General features: G+C 37.0%; 1 protein-coding gene across 1 annotated transcript; it reads right to left on the reverse strand.

The window, feature by feature from the left end:
- Window positions 1-1,564: 1,564 nt before the first annotated feature.
- On the reverse strand, window positions 1,565-16,607 carry LOC104214828 (probable E3 ubiquitin-protein ligase LUL4). Its single transcript, XM_009764550.2, has 3 exons — window positions 15,993-16,607; window positions 2,724-3,231; window positions 1,565-2,028 (listed from the first exon to the last, which is right to left on the reverse strand). The coding sequence occupies exons 1-3, from the start codon at window positions 16,499-16,501 to the stop codon at window positions 1,909-1,911; spliced, it is 1,137 nt and encodes a 378-aa protein (XP_009762852.1). The 5' UTR covers window positions 16,502-16,607; the 3' UTR covers window positions 1,565-1,908.
- Window positions 16,608-22,392: the final 5,785 nt, after the last annotated feature.

Here is a 22,392-nt window from a genome sequence, read left to right on the forward strand (position 1 = left end):
TATTATCACCATATATGCCACTATATATAGTTGCCGGCAAAAGAAATTGTACTAGTGACAGATATTTTCCATCTTTACACACTCAAACCACCACCACCACCACCCCCCCTCCCCCAATTTTGCAAGCCCACTCAGACCTTCCTATGTGAAAAAACAAAGTAAATTTTGAGAACAAATCTTTTGCATGTCTATTTTGGTGTTCCTTTAGTATTTAGGTGCTTATGTTGCATATAAGTTAATTTCTTAATGGATCAATTCTATTAAAAGATACTCCCATTATCCCAATTTATGCGAGTGTTTGATTCGATACAATATTTAAAGCAAGAAAGCTTTTCTTAAATTCTTGATTTAAAACATGTCATAGATATCTTTGTGGTTATAATCATTTTATTAAGAGAAACATATGAAGTTTAAAATTAAATTATTTTTTGAACAGATTAAAAAAAAAGAAGCATGACACATAAGTTTAAAACATATATCACTTGACACTATACAAGAAAGGATCTTACTTACAAGGGTCGTACGACATCCCTAGGACCTAAGTCATAAAAGCAATTGAATATAGGCTTTTAACAAGAAATACTAACAAGTTGAAAGATCATCAAACACATGTTGAAAATATTGTCATGGGACGTGATATCTCATAATGTTTCTTCCATAAAACTAATCGAGTGCAAGCAGTATAATAAAGTGCATTAAATCCCAAAAGAAGCTTATACTATCTCCTATCTTTGCTAAATTTAAATCTTGATGATTTGATCCATCATAAAAAGAGAGGGGTGAATGGAAAAAATGACTGAGATCACCGACAAAAATGCTTAGTGGGCGTTTAGACATAAGAATTGAAAAATTCCGGAAAAAAAAGTAAAAATGGTATTTGAAAATTAAAGTTGTGTTTGGACATGAATACAATTTGGAGTTGTTTTTAAATTTTTCTAAGTGATTTGAAATGAAAATTTTGAAAAACAGTTTTTTGGAATTTTTCAAATTTCTAAAAAATTCCGAAATTCAACTTCAAATGAAATTTAAAATTTTCATGGACACACTGATTCCGAAAAAAAAAGTGAAAAACTTCTCATGGCCAAACGGGCCCTTAATTTCCTCTTGAAAATTAATGAAGTGTCATGTTGAAGACACAAAAACTGAATCAAGTAGCCACACAAGTGTAATCTTGAAGACTCAAAAAACTCAGTATGGTCCCCAAAGCAAGGAGAAGCCAGTGTATATGTACAAAGTTTTTAACTAAGATACAAAAATGTTACTGCATAACTGTGTATATCTTCTCACTTTCAGAAAACCCCACAGAAGCTTTTTGAGATGCTGCACATATTTGTCTTGCTTACTGCTAACTTCCATGCCAAATATTCTTTCCCAACCACCCTTTTTTGGATGTTTGCAATGAAATATATATGTCTAGAATGTTCAAAGTTTTTCCTTTATTGATTTTTGAATAACCATCTTTTGTCATCTTGACTAAGGTATAAAGCCTAAAAGGTTACCAATAACTGTCTGAATCTGCAAGCAATGGTAGTAAAATTCAAAAGTAGTAGGACATTTGGAAAGGTAAGGAAGAATGTTAACTTTTACTCAGATATCAAACAATCCTGAATGTGCTCATGCACCTTATTTCCAGAGCAGCACAACTTTTAGTAAATAGTGAGACAGGAGCCACTTAGCTAACTAAGTAAATAGTGAAACAAACTCAATCCAGGCCATTAGCCTAGGTTATATTTACAATGCTGTATAACACAAGGAATGAACAAATAGTTGGCCAACGTAAACGATTGGCCAGGAAGACACGTATGGTGAAATTTACAACTATATAGTGACAAACATTTACGAATTGAAAACAGAAAACGCAGGTGACTGAGATTAGGCTCGCTACTTTGTTTAACTGCAAGGAAATGCTCACTCATCAGTATCACCATTATTAATCCTGATCTCTAAGAGCTCTTCAAAAGGTTGCCGGCAGATTGGACATCTGTTTGACTGAAGTCTCAATGTGTTCGCACATCCATTGCACATGCACTGGAGAATATGAAAGTTATCAATCAATAAAGAGCAACTAAGATCTAAAAGCCGAATATAGAACCCATTAGAGCATCTCAGAGACATTTATATGTAAAAATGCAAGTGATGCAAGGGAGCCAACCTATTTCTGTATCTTGAGTAACTACTAGTTGGAAGTCATTTACATCAATCGTCTATCTCAATATCTTCCAATTACAGAAATGATACAGGATGAAGAGAGAATTTTGTTATAACTGGAAATGCGGCAAGAATATGATTTACATTCAAAGTAAAAACAGCATTATCAACGACCAATGGAATAAGTATGTCCGGCAGTCTGAGCTATTTTTTACATTTAAGTTTGAGATGGACAATTGATCTACAACTGGAAACTAAACGAATAGCTCAGATAGTAGTAAAAGTTTGAGCACTAAAAACCAATGGAAGTTTGTCATTAACTCAAAATTTCTTATCCAGAAAAGAGTATGGAAAAAATAAAGCAGGTGAAATGGAGGCCGCAATAGGTTCTTAAAGAATGGGTAGAGATATGCAAATTGACTTACATTTATGCATACATGTTGGAATTGAATAATTTAATGAACACAGGCTAGTGTAGTGCATTACACTAAAAAAGAAATCCACATTCAGCAAGAAAGCAAATGCAGCAGTTTGGTGCTTATTGAAAAACCAGGACAGAGTTTAGTGGTTCTCACCATATGTCGGCATGGAAGCACTGCTGTGTCACTGGGTTCAGTCATGCATATTACACAATCCTTGCCTGAGCCATCGTTCTCATAACCGGGGCCAGAGTTTCCAATTCCATATAACTCATGCAGCTCATAGCGAGCATTGTCAACCCATAAAATCTGCCTGATGATTCTCACTCTGAAAGCCCCTTCATTATCCTTCTCCAGTACAGCTTGACTAATTTGCATATGGAGGGACGTTTTAGGCTGAGTATTGCTATTATGATCCTCCGTTAAAAAAGATGGAAGGCAGGTTGTAGCAGTTATTACAAGGGGAAAAACATTGTTTTCTGATGACAGTTCGGAGAGATCGTCCATTTCAAAGAAGCCTAAGTCAATGCCCGTCCCAGAAGGCTGACGAAATTTCTGTCCAAGTCCTCTCTGGAAAGGAATTGTTATAGGTACATGGACGTGGGGATATAATGGAACAAATCTGCAATGAGGCTCTTCCTTTACAAAATAAAACACCGTGATGCTGTACAAAGAAAGGGGGAAAACAAAAAGAAGAGTAATCAGTTCATGATCTAAACATCAAGGATTCAACAATAAGATAGTCTATCTGTAAGCTATAAGACAACTATTATGTACTGGTTCTCCTGCCACTTTGGAGCGCATAATTCCCACTGCATATAACACCACATACTACCTTAAATCAAATTATATGAACACCACTTCACCTCTGTAAAATGAAGTGCCACAAAGTTGCACGACACTACATTGTTTCTTTTGAGGCTCCAAGCAGTTCTTCACTATCATCTGACTAATATCTAAAACCCAATTATAGAGAATAAGACATGGCAAATTTTAAATACTTCTCAAGTAAGTATTCCGCTAAACTCTTTTTGACATTTTTTGTTCCAACTTTGAATAACAGCAAGAAATATCTCCTCATGTTATTGAATATAACATATTCTTACCTGATCACAAAAAAGAACCACATAAAGACATTCCCTAAAACTCTGAAATGTAATAAAGATAATTTACACAGAACAGCATGACCAAAATATGTTTCTGGGTACCATTTAGTAATTTCCCATATGAAAGCAAATAGGGGGATGTGGCAACTCCAAAAGGTTATGTTCCATTTGATCAATTTTCCTATTTTTTTCCTGGTCCAAAGTTTCTATCAATATTTGACTTTTGCCTACTCCATATCCTCTTCTTTCTGATCACAGTGATAGCCTAAGGCCTTATTGGTGTTTGTTTTTTTTGGATGAAGTAATGAGTTTTATAGAAAAAGGCATCAAGAAGATGCAAGTACAAGAGAGAGGGAAAGAGTCAACTTTGATACAAAAAAAAGAAAAAAAGAAATACCAGGCTAAAGCAAAAGAGCTGACAAAATCCAAAATACTTATTGGCGATATTACTGCTCCTTCGAGCAGCAACGAGGGATCAATTGGATCACTTCAAATTGGACATAATCTTTTACTTTTATCATGCAATTCTAGTATATGCATAAATGAGAAGATTATTCCGTAGAAAGATTAAAGTGGATTCGCACTCATATGCATAAGAATTATATAAGAAGAATCTTGTACAACACTGATGACAACAGCTTGACATATGTGTAAACTACAAACACATAATGATGCAAGCAGAAATGAAAGCTGTGAAGAACATGCCACCTGCTTTCGAATGGAAAAATCTTGACCAAAAGGAACATCTTAGGTGGAAATCCTTTATGCAGTTTAAATTACAAAACAGGTAGGTCGTTTTTGGTGTAAAAATAGTGAGCATTCTTCTCTGTCCATAATTTGTGGGTGTAAAACTCAAAAGTTCCTTCTGTAGGTGGTCCATCCCCAACATTTAAATGATGCCCTCATTAGATTAAAGATGTAAGCCTCAATCCTCTTTAATTCCAGCGAACGAGATAAACACCTCAAGAAATTCTTCTCTTCCCAAGACTTAAAAGGGCTACAGACTAATCAAGGGTTACACTAGAACATGATATCTAGCGCCACGATGTGATGCCACTGAGCAAGATGCAGATATATTCAAATTACCTTTAGTCCCAACAGATGTTATAGAGACAAAAATAAGAAAGAGCTTCTGAACCCCGAAGAGGTAGGAGGAAAGCTTCTGTTAGTTGAAAATTCAAGTGTCTTACCGGTGAGAGAGAAGGATGCATATTTTGGTAGTATTTATGGAGGATGATGGTTCATATGAACAAGAGTTAGAGTCAAGGTTTCTGAGGCATGACTGGATCACTCTTTTTAGTGTGTTAACTGAACTCACATGTAGTTTACTGATGAGCTTAGACAAGTACGCTCCCATGACACAATGATACCTTATGAATGCTGTGGTAAGCAATAATGACAGAATTCACTTGTTCTCTCATTCAAAGCTTTGAGAATTCACTTTATATATCTGGTAGAAATTTACTGCAAACTCTCCAACAGTCATACCATGTCATAATATTTCAATTAACAGTCAGTTGGCCGCACTATTTATACACCAAGGAAGACGCTAATGGTCTTTTGGTTGGTGAACAAGTTATATTGGGATTAATAAGGAGATAAAGTAATGACGGGATTACTTGGTGGATATAGCTTTTTAGGTAGATGTTTGGTGGACTAAAAATGGGATATATAGGGTAAAATATAAAACATGTGTTTGGTTTGCATCGCGTACCTGCTATCTCCCACTAGCACAGATACCGGGTAACTCTACCTACCAAGGCTCAGGCAGATAGGAAATAATCACCTAGTGTTTTTCAAGAAAGCCGATTGTGTTCACTTTCTCACCCGTGGCATGTGGATTTTTTTAGCTAACTTAACCCTTTTGCCTCTTCTTAAACCATTTATTTAAGGTAAGTGGCATTTGGAAAGGCTTAGTGAAATGAATAACTTCAAAAATAATTTGGTTCTACTAAACAAGATAGAAAATATAAGTAGTACATGGCGCATGTACAAGATGCACTATTCAATGATACCACGAATATTATCAATATGTACTTTAGAAACGGTACAAATTAAATTCACGCCTAGTCGTACTAGTAAAGAATCTTTACGGTACAAGTGCATATACGCCTTTATTCCTATCAATCTTTAAAATATCACTATTATAGTACTATTGTTTAACATGAACATAATATATTTTCATCATGTATTGAAGGAGACATCACCTCGGTTGGAGACTTCACAGCCTTTCTCTAGTCCAATCCACCTCGAAGCTTCCCTATAATTTAATTTGTACCGTTTCTGAAGTACATAAGATAATATTCGTGGTACCACTGAACAACGCATCTTGTACATGCACTATGTCGTAGTACTTATATTTTCGATCTTGATGAGTAGAACCAAATTATTTTTGAAATTATTCATTTCACTAAGCCTTTCTAAAGTGCCACTTACCTTTAATAAATGGTTTAAGAAGAGACAAAAGGGCGAAGGTAGCTCAAAAGATCCACATGCCACGGGTGAGAAAGTGAACACAATCGATCCCTTTCTTAAAAAAAAATATGCTAGTTTGCTATACTGATTTTGTGGATGATAAATGGTATAATGTTTTACGTCCCTTAGAAAATAAACTCATTAACATACATAGAGATCATAAAAATTGTAGGATACATTATTGTGGGGGAGGCTCATTCCACAAAGCAGAAGGTGTGCGAATTTAGGGTGAAAACCTATGGTTGAACCCCTATACTCAAAAAGGTGCGATTACGAGATCTTATGTCGTTGGTATAGTCTAGCTGTACCAAAAGCATTGTCGGCAACGTTACAAACTTCCAAACACAGGGATGAACCAGACGTTATTCGGCATTTGATGAAGGAGATCTTAGAGATGGAAAAGGTACTAGTCGTCCATCATGCACTGGACGATCTTAACAACCTCCAAGGGACTGAAGACCAACATTGGGCTTTGTCACACCTCCTTTTTTACACCCCGAGGGGTATATGGGAGTTTTTCCAATTAAAGTGACATTATTTGAAATAGGATTATTTAATTAATCAGAGTCGCCACTTGGAATAAATTATTTGGTGTCCCAAGTCACCGGTTTATTTTTTAAAATCCCAAATCGAGGAAATTTCGACTTTATTTTGAAAGTCTGCGAACCAGAAATTCTAAGTAAGGAATTCTGTTAACCCGGGAGAAGGTTTAGGCATTCTCGGGTTCCGTGGTTCTAGCACGGTCGCTTAGCGATTTATACTTGGCTTAAATTGTTTAACTACTCATTTTTAGGACCTATGTGCATTTATCTTTTACCGCTTTTAATCACTTGATTTGTTCATAATTAAAGAATTGAGTTACGCGTACGTATACTCCTTTCTTTTGGCGCGTCAAAAATCATGTCACGCGAACGTGTCCACAATTAATAACGCTTGGTTTATTTTATTAAGAAAAGTTTGGTTGAAGTTGCGCAAACGCATCCCTCGAGTTATTTTTTAGAATTAAATTTGCAATTATGTTACGCGAACGTATACATAATTACAACAATAGTCTAAATCGAGCCTAAAGCAAACTACGAGTATTATGATTATTTAATATCTAAATTAATATTAATGTGAGGGCCATAGCCTATGGGTTTTTGTTTGTGTATGGCACACCTCGATTTATTTTGAAAATCATAATTGTGTCCCGCGAACGTGTCCACAATTAATCACGCTTTATTATTATTATTATTATTATTATTATTATTATTATTATTATTATTATTATTAAAAATATCTATGCTAATTTCGTACTACAGCTACAAGGGAACAATGAGTGTGATGGTATTTGGTTAAGGGGTGATAATGTTTATTTAATTAAATATAATTGGCCAACATACAAATATTTATTCAATAGAAATGGGCTTAACAACATTTCAGCTTAATGGACCAATTTGTTTATTCACTAATCTTGACCCTAAAACTCCACGCAGCTCCCGAATCCTTCTGCCTCTCTGTTTTTAACTATCAAATTATTCTTTAAGAATTAAAATGGAACTAAACACATGGAAAGTTTTTAAACATTAAAATTATATAGATATAAGGCAACACATAAAATAAAATAAACAAATTAGTCTAACTAACATACTCTCAAACAAACCAAACAAAAATATGACGGAAAAGAAAAACAACACCTAGAAATAAGAAGGAAAAAAAAAACGTAAGAAAAGTAGATCAATAAAGGAGAAGAAGAACTAACTTTTCAAATTATCAAAGACCTTCCAACTGGCTTACAAGAGGAACAAAGCGATGAAGTTGAATCAAACAGACCCGTTCACTCGGAGACCTCGAACGGAGCATCGAAAACTCGCCGCGATCTCGACTGAAAGCTTTACTATTTCGACCGGGTTTGGATGGTGGTTGAGCACTGAAATTTCAGGTGTTTGGTTGGCTGTTTGGAGCTGATTTTCAGCTGGTTTGTGGCTCGTTTGAGGGCTGGTTTGGGTGGCTTTAGATGAAGGAGAAGGGGACTGTTTTGGGGTGTTTGAGGGCAACGTTTTTAGGCTGCTTTTGTTGGTCTTGCAGGGCTGTTTTTTAGCTGAGTTTGGAGTCGATTTAGCTGGTGTTTTTGGACTGTTTTTGGAGCTGGTTTGGGGACTGTTTGGTGCTGTTTTTGCAGCTGGTTCGGCGGCTGATTTGCGGCTATTTTCAGCTGCATTTTCGATGCTAAAATGGTGGTGTAACTCAGGTGTTTTCATGGAGTTTTTGGCTGGATTGAGTTTTTTGTTCTATTTTGCCATATTATTGGGTTGATTTTGCAGCAGGGTCTTGGTTGAGTTTTTAGCTCCTTTTTGAGAAGCTTTTCAGCTTATTTCCGTGGCTGGAAATAGAGTTTTTCATGTAATTTTGGGCTGGTGTTCTACATCTGATTTATGGGTATTTGGAGGGTTCAATGGAGGTTGAAGAAGGTAAGATGCATTGAAGAAAAAGAGCAGTGCAGCTGCTGCTCCGTTTTTCTTCTTTTTGGTCTGTCCGTGTTTTTTGTTGTCTAGGTCTAGGTCCTTAGGTTCTAGGTCTTTTTATAGTCTAAGTCTAGGGTTTTAGGGGGTATTGGGCTTGGGTTATTATGGGCTAAGTCCGAAAATTAGGCCTAAAATGGGTTGTTTGAGCCCAAATTTATTCTTTCTCGGTAAACGAGACTAAAAATACGACCTCATTTACTAATTAATCTTACTTAAGTAAAATAGCTATTAAAATAAGACTAACTATTAAAACAAACTTATTTTTTTTGGTATTTTCAAATATCATATTAAAATAAAAATAAGGTACTATTCTTGTAATTTTTTTTTTAGCTTTATGAAAGGTACATAAAAATAAATTTTTTTTTTTTGTAATTTTCATTTTTGTGACGAAATAAAGTAAAAGAGTCGAAATTAGTTGAAATAACTATATTAGGCCTAAACTAAATATTTACATGCTAAAATATGTAAAATCTTGGGAAGGGTCAAAAATCACATGTCTACAGGCTTTATTAGAGAATGAAAAATTACACAGAGATCTTGATTATCCGGTTTTCCCAACAATTATAGAGTGGGAGGGCCTACCAAAATATCTACCACAGACGTTGGACATTGGAGCGTCATATTGTTGTAGAAACCAAGCAAGTGGTCTTATTGATGATAGTGAAGAAATACAAATGTGTGATAATTGGGGTTAAGATTTTGATGCCCTAGGTCCGTACGGATGCAAAGAAGATGCTGAAGGAGAAGACAAAGACAATGAAAATGAAGACGTAGACCTCGAGGAAAATAACTATGAAATAGTGCCCGACAATGATGAATGAAAATGTCTAGTTGTTTTAATTTTATATGTTATGTAGTCTTTTGAATTCCCAATACTAATGTGTCAAATGGAGTAAAAAATATTGGAAATACATTTTTATTTCATTGAATATTACAAACAAACCATTATAAACAACTGTACCTAACAAACACACTACTACAAAAACTAATAGTATGCCTGATAAATGCCAAGTTTGGATGAACTGCCACCACAAGCTGAATTGCCACCGCAGCCCAAACCCATTATAGGGCACTTACGGCGATCGTGCCCTGGTTGGACACATAGATCACATTTACGGGCGTATATGCTATCCGCAACATCCATTTGGTTCGGTATCCATGTTCTTTTTTGTACTCCCCCGCGGTGCAAACATGACTTGTTACAAACCATTGCAAATGGTTCCAGTGGTCAATAAGAATTAGAACCCGATGGTTGGAAGTGCCCACTATAGGTGCTTGCGTACACAACCACACTATATTCTCTATCAATGTACCTCGTCGCCGTGAACCCAGTATGCTAAAAGCACTTCATGGCATGTGAAAAACCGTCCATTTATAACAAGTACATAACTGCATACTCTCATTGATAGTGTGAGTATTATTATCGCGGCCTTGATGCAAACTGGTTCGAACTTCAAAAATATTTCGATCACTACAATATTGAACATGTGTATGCCACTGTGACCACTTCCTATAACGCTCAAACCGTTGCATCGGTTTTGGCATAAATTGAACACTCCTTTCAACCAAGGATGATGCACTGTGTGATCTATCAAAGAACCGCTCCACCGGCTACTTGAATGACATCCGCACCATGGCAGTGACCAGCAGTCCACGGGCAGACTTAAACAATCCATTGAAGGACTTTGAGACATTCGTAGTTAAAATCCTCATCTTCTGCCACCATCCTTATGCAGAGTCCATTTCTCCACATTAATAATAGCCAACCAAAGATAAGCTTGTTCGTCCACATCAAGAATTTCCTTTCTTGATAATCTGTTGCAACCATCCACATTAAATCATGCAGTCTCTTGCTCGGAAAGAGCACAGGAAATTGGCCTTCAAGTGCTTAACAGAATAATGGTGGTAGCCATATGGCTCTTTCCATTCATCCAAAGCACTCACAGAACTTAAAATCCCAGCGTGACGATCATATATTAGACAAATACCCGAATGCTGTCTTATAACGTGCTCCTCCAAGTGGGTTAGAAACTATGTCCAAATCTCGTGACTCCCATTAGCACAAATAGCAAAGTTGGGTGGGTGGGGGTGAGGGGATATTTGGCCATTAGCATCCACCCCAATGGCAATAAACATCTTTATATCGTACTTCCCGTACACATGGCTGTCTTCCCGCATGCTTATCACAAGAACATCTCTGTGTTCATCTGGAGTCCTTAAAAAATCTTGCAAAGTTACATCATCATCGATGTTAAACTCGGCATAACAAGCCACACCTTGTGGAGTAAGCAACAACAAACCCAGTGTAATCCCATAAGTGGGGTCTGAGAGGGTAGTGTGTACGCAGACCTTACCTCTATAGACATTTGGCTCAAGGAATAATGAAACCTTGTAGAGTAAGCGAATACGAATATCTTCTGGTTACCTTAAGATTCACCGAATGTTTACTGACACTCATTTTTTACAAATCAGAGATACCAATGTTTGGTACTCCAATGTGAGTAGCAACTTAACAATACTTTGTGAAGAGTAACTATAGTACACCGAGTTATTCTCCACCACAGTCTTGTCGCCCCAGTATAATGCAACCCTAACTCTTCGTTCATCGGTCATCGTAGAAAGATTCAAATAGAATTTTGTATCGATTGTAGAAGATGAAAAGAAATATATATGATGTTGAAGAACAAAGGCAAATTAGGTTCAAATTTACTTAAGAATGACTTCTCTAAGAATGGAAGTCCGACTTAAGTAAGCAACTAAAAGCGTTTTTGGCACCTGAAAAATGTGCATATGATAGGTGTTTTTTAGTACAATTATCAGGGTTGTGATTCAAAAAGTCAGAAAATGAGCATATAACATGCGTTATACCAATGAATTATCAGAGAATGATTTAGATAGGCAGAAAATTTGGACAGTAAAAAGGAAGCGTATAGCATATGAAATTCATGCACTATACCTTAACGGGGTAACTGACGCCGTTAATGTACAACGCATATATTCATGCGCTACATATACATTCATTCATCCTTTTTCTCTACCTATTCTGGTCGCTTGAGTTCAATTTGTTATTACTTTGGTTTCAAACTCCGCGTTTGAAACCCCAAATAGATAATGTGGGCCCATTTTCTTCCTTTTTACTTCATTATTTCATTATTTCACACAAGTCCCCCTTTTCTTTTTCACACAAGTCCAGCTAGTTGTTCGAACTTCGAAGAAGAAAATGGAGCATGGGGATTTTCTTCTCTCAACTTGCCGGAAAATTCTAAGGCCATCTTGGATGAATCTTCCCCTTTCTCATCTTCTATCTCCTTTTTTGTTTTGAAACTTAAGTATGAAACTCTCTTCCACTAAAAAAATCTTCAATCAAATTCCTTTGATGGTCAAACTCAGAAGCCCAGTGACGATGGTGAGAAGAAAATAGAGCATTTAGATTATCAAAATTTAGAAACATGATACAAGTAATGTACCCCTTTGATGATTTTCAAATTCATTAGAACAAATAAAACAAAAGAACAGAGTTCAAGAATGGACTATGTGTATTTGAAGGCAAACAACAGTTCAATTATAAACTTTCATAAGAAAGAAACGACGCATTGTAAACAAAAAGCCAACAAGGAATCAACCCCAAGTTAGTTGGAATAGACTATATGAATCTTCAGTATCCATTCTGCTCTATTTAGATCCACTTTATTCTAATGCTAAGTAATTTGTCTACAACAAATTCATCATGCTAAACTCAAATGAAAACTTGTTTTTATAAGTTAAGAAGAACAAAAGAGAAGAAAGTCGTATAATATGGTCCGAGTGAAACAAACTTAATTCTGTCAACGAGAGTATCTTACTCAATTTTAAAATTTGCATAATCTACAGTGTCACTAAATGGATAAAGCAATGCAACTACATGACCATTACAAGGTTTATAAGAGAAATACTTTAGGCCTCTATTTAATTTCTTTCATTTTCTTTTTTTCTTTTTTAGCACAAACCTATGTTCCACAATCTCTCTTGATATGTAATGAGTAGCATAGCTCATGTGAGCTAAAACAAGTCTGAGCCTGTAATTTTAACAGATTCATTGATCTATCGGGATTTAATAATTTAGAGGCCAAATTGAAACACTTCGATCTATTGCAACACAAGTGGAAAAACCAAAATTTACAAACAGCAACCAAACGTGAAACTATTCAGCAGAGATTACTATGCATCTCTTTCGGCTATTATATCTTCCCACATCCATTTCACGTGAGTTGAGGTTCTGTGCTCAGACTCAAACCAACAACAACAACAACATACCTAGTATTATCCCACACTGTGGGGTTTGGGGAGGATAGTGTGTACGCAGATCTTACCCCTACCTTGTGAGGATAGAGAGGTTGTTTCCAATAGACCCTCGGCTTGGGAAAGCATAAGCACCATATTAATGAAAATATAGACAAGGGACAGTACCAAAAACCCATATAAAAGCAGAATAAAAACAACAAGATGGTAAGGAGATCAACAATGAAAGAAAACAACGGTTAGTCATAAAAACCTACTACTAACAGCAAGTGAGACTGTGTGCCAATACTACTGTTATGAACACTCTAGACTACCTACTCTACTACCCTAATCCTCGACTTTCGTACCTTCCTATCAAGGGTCATGTCCTCGGTCAACTGAAGTTGCGTCATGTCTTGCCTAATCACCTCTCCCCACCTCTTATTTGGCCTACCCCTACCTCTCCATAGGCCGTCCAATCCTCTCACACCTCCTTATTGGGGCATTTGTGCTCCTCCTCCTCACAAGACCAAACCATCTAAGTCGCGCTTCCCGCATCTTGTCCTCAATAGAGACCACACTCACCTTGTCGCGAATAACCTCATTTCTAATCCTATCTAACCTGGTGTGCTCACACATCCATCTCAACATCCTCATCTCTGCTACCTTCATCTTCTGGACATGAGCGATCTTGACTGGCCAACACTCAGCCCCATACAACATCGTTGGTCTAACCACCACTCTGTAGAACTTACCCTTAAGTTTCGGTGGCACCTTCTTGTCACACAAAACACCGGAAGCAAGACTCCATTTCATCCATCCCGCCCCAATACGATATGTGACATCTTCATCTTTCTCCCCACCCCCTGAATAATAGACCCAAGGTACTTAAAACTTTCTCTCCTAGGGATGACCTGCGAGTTCAGCCTCACCTCCCCTTCCCCTCCTTGAGTCTCGCCACTGAACTTACACTCCAAGTATTCTGTCTTGGTCCTACTCAACTTGAAACTTTTAGATTTCAGGGTCTACCTCCATACCTCTAATTGTGCGTTGACACCGTCTCGCGTCTCGTCAATCAATACAATATCATCTGCAAATAGCATGCATCACGGCACCTCTCCTTGGATGTGGTGCGTCAGTACGTCCATCGTCAGAGCAAACAAAAAAGAGCTAAGTACTGACCCCTAATGCAGCCCCATCATAACCGGGAAATGGTCCGAGTCCCCACCCACCGTCCTCACTCGGATTTTTACTCCATCATATATGTCCTTAATCAACCTAACGTAGGCAACACGTACACCTCTAGCCTCCAAACATCTCTACAAAACCTCCCTCAGAACTTTATTGTACGCCTTTTCTAAGTCGATGAACACCATATGCAAGTCTTTCTTTCTCTCCTTATACCGCTCCATCAATCTCATAACAAGGTGGATGGCTTCTGTTGTCGAACGCCCCGGCATAAACCCAAACTGATTCTCGAAAATAGACACACTCCTCACCGTTAGCTCTACCACTCTCTCCCAGACTTTCATAGTATGGCTAAGCAACTTGATACCCCGATAATTATTGCAATTTTGGATATCACCCTTGTTTTTTACTTAAACTAAAAATCAGACTCAAACCGAATGTGTTCTTTTACTTAAACTAAAAATCAGACAGTGATTTATGAACTATTGCTCTTGGAACGATTCTACCCTGCCTTCGTTCCTAGATCAGCCCCATTACATCTAAACATAGAAAGAAGGGTAGCCAATTCCCCTATTAAATTAAATAATAGAAAACAGAGCAGTGACACAGCTACCGTGCTCGGCAAGCTAATTTCCAATATATAGAAGTCATGTATTTTTCGCTGACCTTTTGTACATGTCGAGCACTATCTTAGTTCTTGGCAAGCTAATTTAATAGTAGAAGTTTTTTCTTGCTTATCAAGAAATAATAATAATAGTAATAATAATAAACAGAGAATCGACACTAAACAATCTCAAGTGCTTTTCTAACCACAAAGAGACATCACGTAGTTAAAGTCTTAAAGATACTTTCAAAAGGATAACTGAAGGTACAAAAGAGGAGTCACTTTGTACACGCGAAATTACATAAGCAACAACTACTACACCACAATCTTAAACTAGTTGGGGTCAACTATATGAATCATTTACATCTGCTGCACCGTATTTGGGTCTATTTCGTTCCAATACTCAATAATTTGGATTTAGACAAATTGGTTCTTGCTAAAACTAGAGATTAATCTTTAATCAAATTAAAAAGATTCCTCGCAGACACAGGATAAAATATAAGTGTACCAATAACAGTTGAATTTTATCCGTACTAGTCAATATTGCTTATAGAGCTCTTACTTCAAAATTCATGTGTTACTGCCATTTCTTGGAGTCAAGAAGCTCTAGAGTAGAAAAGGCAACTCCGGACCAGTATCTTGCCGAAGTTATGGGAGCTATTTATCTTAATATTATGTTTTAAGAATGAAACTTGATCAATAATGCGGAACACGAATAATAGCATAACATCTTAGCCCACTAATCTTAAGCCCGATAGACTTCACCAATTCTGAAGTAAGATACAATACTCTAAAGAATCTGCAGATATAACTTCAATGTTTAGTAAAAGTAAGGTCTCGGAGAGAGCACCGCACGAGTCAAGCAATATCCATTAGTACCATAACAAGAACAAAAATCTTTCTGCCCAAGTTGGATAAGCAGATAACTCTAACATTAAAACAAAGAGAATCTTGGGAGCTACTTGAAAATAATAGAATTTTCGACCACCTAGAGGTAAAGACACTCCTATGAAAGAGATCCCAAAATTGACAAACTGGTGACTAAACTTGAGGTGCAAGATCATAATTCCTTAACTAGAGAAGCACAAAAGGAAAGAAAGATCTCATCTTTCATTCTAGGAGCCTAAATTCATTTGCTATGAATTCAATTGGGTTCAAAAGAGATCTCATCTTTTATTGTTAGTACCTAAATTCATTGGGTTCAAAATTAACATCATATTTCTAACAACAGTAACTAAGAAAAGCAGAGTATATAAAAAATCAAATCTTGAACCAAAGGAAAAGAACTTACTTTCCATCAAAGAGAGCATCAAAGACAAACGAAACCAAATGGTGATGTGGGTTCAGCTCATCAATCTCAAGCTTTAAGGAATCTTTATGCACATTGACACCACTCCTAACTTTCTTGGCTTGTTGGGTCTCAGCATAGGGTGATGGGGTAGGTGGGGCTACCAACCCACCTACCATTTGAGCCTGAGGCTGAGGAAGCAGGTAAGAACCAGAACCAGACCCAGACCAGTCGGTGTTGTTGAGATATGGAGCAAAAAAAGACCTACCCACAACAGGGTTAGGGCAGTTGTTGCAGGTAGTGGGGTAGGAGTAGGAGGGTGGTGGGGGTGGGAGGAGATGAGGTGGAAAAGGAAAAGGAGGGGGAGGCGGAGGCGGAGGCGGAGGCGGAGGCGGAGGCGGGTGTGTATGGTAAGGAGTATCGTAGTAAGAGTATGAGCAAGGGTGGTTGTAGGCATAATAATAAGCATGATTTCTTCTTCTATTGTTGCTATTGCTCTGTGAAATGCCCATGATTTTGCTCCTTCCTCCTTTCTCTGCCACTCGCCTACGCAATCTGGCTGTGTTGGACTATTTGGACTTTGTAGTGTCAAATGCTTCTCTCTTGTTTGTCATTTCCTCTTTATATTTATTTTATGTATGCTTATTTAAATACAATTTGTTAAAGTTTTACCGAGAATGGTAATGTTAAGAGCCCGTTTGGATTAGCTGATTTGAAATAGCCGATAAATATTAGGTGCTGAAATTAAGTGTTGAAACTGATTTAATAAATAAGCAGTTACGTGTTTGGGTACAAGTGCTGAAATTGATAATAAGTTGATACAGTATTTGATAAAAAAGTGCCGATAAGCTCTTTTTCTATTAAAATGACTTAAATAACCTTAGAACTATTTACACTTATAAGGGCATAATTTCTTCAAAATTTTAGATTCCAAATCAATTCAAATACAAAATATTCTATTCATTTAATTTTAAATATAATTGTGCTTAAATAAGATAATTTTTATGATAAGCATATAATCATAAGTTATATAATAATCAATAAATTGACAAAAGTTTCTCAGTAAAAAATAAACCTAAATAGGATAAATTATTTGAAGAGAAACAAACATTGTCTTCATCACCACAACACTTAGAAAGCAATACACCAAAAATTTGATATGTCCTCATTTATTACATACAGTTCAAAGATTAATACACAATCATATAGATATAAATATGCAAAGGAATAAAGAATTTGCTTATCTTAAATAGTCAATGAGAATTGCAGACTTGAAGAGATGGGGGGAGAGGGGGGAAGGGGGTTTAGGTTGAATACTTGAGGCAGTAAGTATCAATGTAGGAGCTTTGTTCTAAAAGGAATGTATTAAGGATAAAATAGTAAAAAATTTGGTCAAACTTAAAGTGCTTATAAGCTAAAAATTCATAAGCCGGGGGTGACCAGCTTATGGCTTTTGACTTATTTTTGGCTTATAAGCACTTTTAACTTTACCAAACACGTAGATAAGCCGAAAAATGCTTATAAGCTAGTTTGACCAGCTTATAAGCTTAACCAAACACCCTCTAATTTACTATTAGTATGTTCTAACATTATTTCTCCTTTGCTGGGATTGGAGGAGGTGGAATTAGGATGGGGATTGTTCAATAAGATGATAATATATCTTTTTACAACTTCTATGAACAAGTTTTTTTTGGAACAAACATGATCTTAGGCTGGAAATATGATTTTTTAATACATAGCACCTATTATTAGCTACACTTTGATGTGTTGGAACTTAATTGCGAAGATTTTACCCTCATTAAGTGATTTCTGTTATGTTGAGTGTGATTTCTAGTTATGACAACATTTTTGGAGCTAAAACAGATGATTTGGAACTTTGAAATCTAAGTAAAAGACCAAGGAATTTAACCGAAATCGTATTCGGAGTTCGAGAACCAAGTCTGGATGTTAATATAGAATAAAATTCCGAAGCGAAGAAATTTGCATGTACGCGCCGCGTGGGGCGCCGCAAGTCACGGTGCGGCAGAGCATTGGGTGGTCTGCCTGACAAAATCGATCCCTTTGAAAAAAGCCATGTACGTGGCCTATGGGGTGGCACATGCGGCGCGCCTGTGTAGTTCTGCTATCCAATTTTCCTACTTCGCCTTGGAAAGGATAGTTTCATCCGGACTCTCCTGTAAGGTATAAATACACCACAAATATGCTTTTGAGGGGATTTTAACCTACGGAAGATTGGGAGCATTGGAGGTTTCAAGACACAAGATTTCATCATCCTTCCACCAATTCAATAGGCGAGTTCGGATTGTAACATTGGATTACTATGTTTTTATTCCTTAACTTTATTTGTGATGACTTCCTCCATGATTATAGAGTAGCTTACCTTAGAGTTTGACATATATGGTGCTTTGATTATTACTTGTGGACTTTAACTCTAGTCTATTTGCATGAATTCGTTTATGGAGCTTTGAATTGATTGCAAATTTGTTCATCGAATTATTTAATCAAAAGAGGAATATTTTGGATTATTATCTTTGCATTATTTTATTTGGTTTAATTTAGTGATTCTTCTAAGTAACCGATAGAGCTTTTTGAATTGTTGATTAAACCAAGTTAGGAGAATATTCGAGAGACGTTTTCCTAAAGACTAGTCCATTAACGTGCTCTTGCATATCTTCACTATGCTTCATATTAGTTGCCTTGTAGAGTTCAGATTTAATCGATAGAGGAATCTTGGCCTTACGATTAAGCTAATCATCTAGTGAATTCGTGAAAATTATTGAAATATTAAAAGTTAATTTAAACAGAGTTAGACCTCAAATAACTGTCTTGCAGTTATCGTGTCGCGACCCTTATTTCTCACATTGATTATCTCGGTGTTGTCCAACTCTTGTCTTTATGTGATTAATTGTTACTTACTTTAATAGTAGTAGTTAATTGTAGTTCAAAATCATTCCAACTCAAAGTGTTAATCTTTCTAGATAGCAGTTAACTAGAAATTACTTGAAGATTATTTAAACTTACTCCCTGTAGAGACGATAATTAAACTATACTAGCTTTAGCTAGCGAGCATCAATTTTCTAGTTATGTTTTGTGCTCGTTAAATCTCAGTGTCGTTATTGGGGATTCACAATCAATATTGTTCAAAATAGTTTTTGTGATAATTCAGGAACCATTTTTATTTCCTTTGTACTTACGATTTCTCACTAGTTTGCAGATAACAGGTCTCTCTGGTGCATGACTAGATCATCTTCCAAGGAAGTGATTCCATAGGATCTAGAGTTGGAGAAGCGCCTGCGAATAATTGAGAAAAGAGAAAGAACTCACCGAGAAATTCTTGGGGAAATCTTCAACCCAAGAGAATATGGTGAACAACAGTGATGATGTAGTTGATTTGGCTACATAAGAAGCAACCCACTAGGAAGCAGCCACACAGGCAGTTGTTGAGGCAACTCTAAGAGCTGATGGAACGATTGACGGAAATGGAGGACAAAGATTCAATCTAAAATGATCCCTAGTTGAAGACAAATTAAATAATATGGTCAGGCGTAGATGATTGTTGGGAGACTATACCATGCCGATCTACAACCAAGGATTATTTAGTGTGAGACCTCCTCCAATTGCAACCAATGATTTTGAGATCAAGCAAGGGGCTACTCTAAACCATTCAGAACAATTGTGTCTTCCGAGAAAACCCCAATGAAAATCCAAGTATGCACTTCATGGATTTTGATAAGATTATGAATATCTTCTAGTATAATGGAATATCGAAAGATGTCGTATATTTAAGGATATTTTCTTTTCCATCGAAAGATGATGCTAAGTACTAGTTGTGGAGTTTGCCGACTGGGTCAATTTAAACTTGGGAAGACATGATGAAGAAGTTCCTTGACAAATATTTTTCGGCTGCAAAAACAAGAAAATTCAAAGAGAGATCCAAAACTTCAAGCAGAAAGATACATAAACAGTGTTTGAAGCATGGGAAAGGTATAAGGATATTGTGAAAAGATATCAACATCATAGAGTCAATTTGTGGCTGCAACTCCAAGATTTTTGGGTTGGACTTCCACGCTCTACCAGGAGGACTCTAAACAATGCAGTTGGATGCCCTCTTATGAAGAAAATGCCTGAGGAAATTGTCGCTTTGAAGAAAACACCTGAGGAGATTATCGCAATTCTGAATGAATTATTTGAAGATGCAAGGTTAGACAAGCCACTTACCTCGAACCTAAGGAGAAAGTCCCTCACGCAAGGTTAGACAAGCCACTTACCTCGAACCAGCTCAATAATGAATTAGAAATTATGCTCTTGCCACGAGTACTCGACTCCAAATGGCCTAAATCTATTCAATTCAGTTGCATAATGTAAATAACACTTCAAGTAACTGATTCTACAATTAAACTCTAAGCTAATACGCGAAATTATGTAAAATGACCAAAATGCCCCTCGGGCCACATCTCGGAATCGGGTGAAATATACATTTTCAAAAACCTCATACTCTCACAATTCTATACATAACAAGAACACTAAAATCGGAGTCCAAATGACCCCTCAAATCCTCATTTTGTCTCTTAAACTCAAGCCCTAAATACCCATTCTTCCCAAATTTTTCACCACTAATTAGGTCTTTAATCACATAAAAATGAGTTATGAAGTCAAGGATGTTACCTCCAAGCGATTCTCCTTTGTTTTCCTTTAAAATCTCTCTCAAAAGCTTCAAACCCGGATTAAAATGGTGAAATAATAGCTCAAAATTGCAAAGGCAGCTATTTATATGTTCTGCCCAGCGATTCCCGCATTTGCAGCCCTGAGACCGCATCTGCGGTCCCACTTTTACGGAAACTATGTCGCATCTGTGACTTTCATTTAAATGCCAGCTTCCGCATCTGCGGAACTCTAACCGCAGGAGCGGTTTCGCTTCTGCGAACATTTCACCGCATCTGCGGTTCCTGAGAAATTCCCAAATTCTTCTTCTGCGGTCTCTACGCTGCTTCTACGGCTCCGCATCTGCGGTCCCCAAACCGTAGATGCAAAAATACTAGAAGCAGCAAAAAAATACAACAACTGCAACATTTCCTCAAACTTCTCGTTAATCATCCGAAATCACCCCGAGGCCCTCGGAACCTCAACCAAAATCACAAACATCGCCTAATACCTTATTCAAACTTGTACCAATCCTTAAAACACCTAAAACAACATCGAAAGCTCGAATTAACCAATGATTTAAGCCTAAGAACTTCAAATTTCCTCAAAATACGCTTTCGATCAAAAAGTCTATCACAATGCGTCCGAATGACCTGAAATTTTGCACACACATCACATTCAACATTATGGAGCTAATCCAACCTCCGGAATTCCATTCTGACCCTCGGATCAAAATCTCACCATCGGACCGGAAACTTCAAAAATTCAACTTTCGGCATTTCAAGCCTGAATTAGCTACGGACCTCCAAAACACAATCCGAACACGCTCCTAACCCTGAAATCACCCAACGGAGCTAACAGAACCATCAGACTTCCATTCTGAGGTCGTCTTCGCACTATTCCGACTATTTTCAACTTTCCAACACTTAAGCTCTCATTTAGGGACTAAGTGTCCCAAAACTCTCCGAACTCAAAACCGAATATTGATCGTAGCGGACTCGACCTGAGGAAGAGTGGGCGCTGATACTTTTACCCAATAGCGGTATCGGGGTCAATTTTCCACAGGGAACTTCAATTTGGAGTTGCGTGTTTGTGTAGTCTAGGACTATGTTTTAGCTCCTAATTGATCTTCTAACATTTTTGGTTTTCTTTTGATTAATAGCTACAATTTATCAACTACAATTGTAAAGCTAAGTTATGCTAAAATTATGATTCTAAGTTGTAAAGTTGTATGCAATATAGAGAAAGGCACTAGGGCCGTGGCATGTACCTAGGTGGTCAACTAACGGGTAGAGATTCCTAATGCAAGAATGATGACTATGGGACTTATGCTATAACCATTGCACTTTTGCACTCACTCTCACACCTCTCGGTAGAGAGAGTGATTTTGCCCAATTGACTCTCTCGAGACCAATTGGGTAGGCCAATTTGCCCAAGCAACTTATGGTTCAAGTTGGGTAATTACTCTCTCGAGGTTTAACCCGTTAATTGGGACTACCATTCTCATGGGTCCATCCCAATTCCTTGTTAGAATTAATCTTGGGGTCATAGACTCTCTTTCTCAAGAAGAGTCAAGACTCACTAAGCTAGACTTAGTGTTTGCAACCACCAAATCTTAATGAAAACATAAGATTAATTCAAATAACAAATACCCAACATCATTCATGCACTAAACAATCACACCCATTAATTACCCACACTAGGGTTGAGCCACAACCCTAGCTAATGGGTTCAGCTAGCCATAATAGGAACAGAAATTGAA

Source organism: Nicotiana sylvestris, chromosome 1 (assembly GCF_000393655.2).
Source record: "Nicotiana sylvestris chromosome 1, ASM39365v2, whole genome shotgun sequence".
NCBI lineage: Eukaryota > Viridiplantae > Streptophyta > Magnoliopsida > Solanales > Solanaceae > Nicotiana > Nicotiana sylvestris.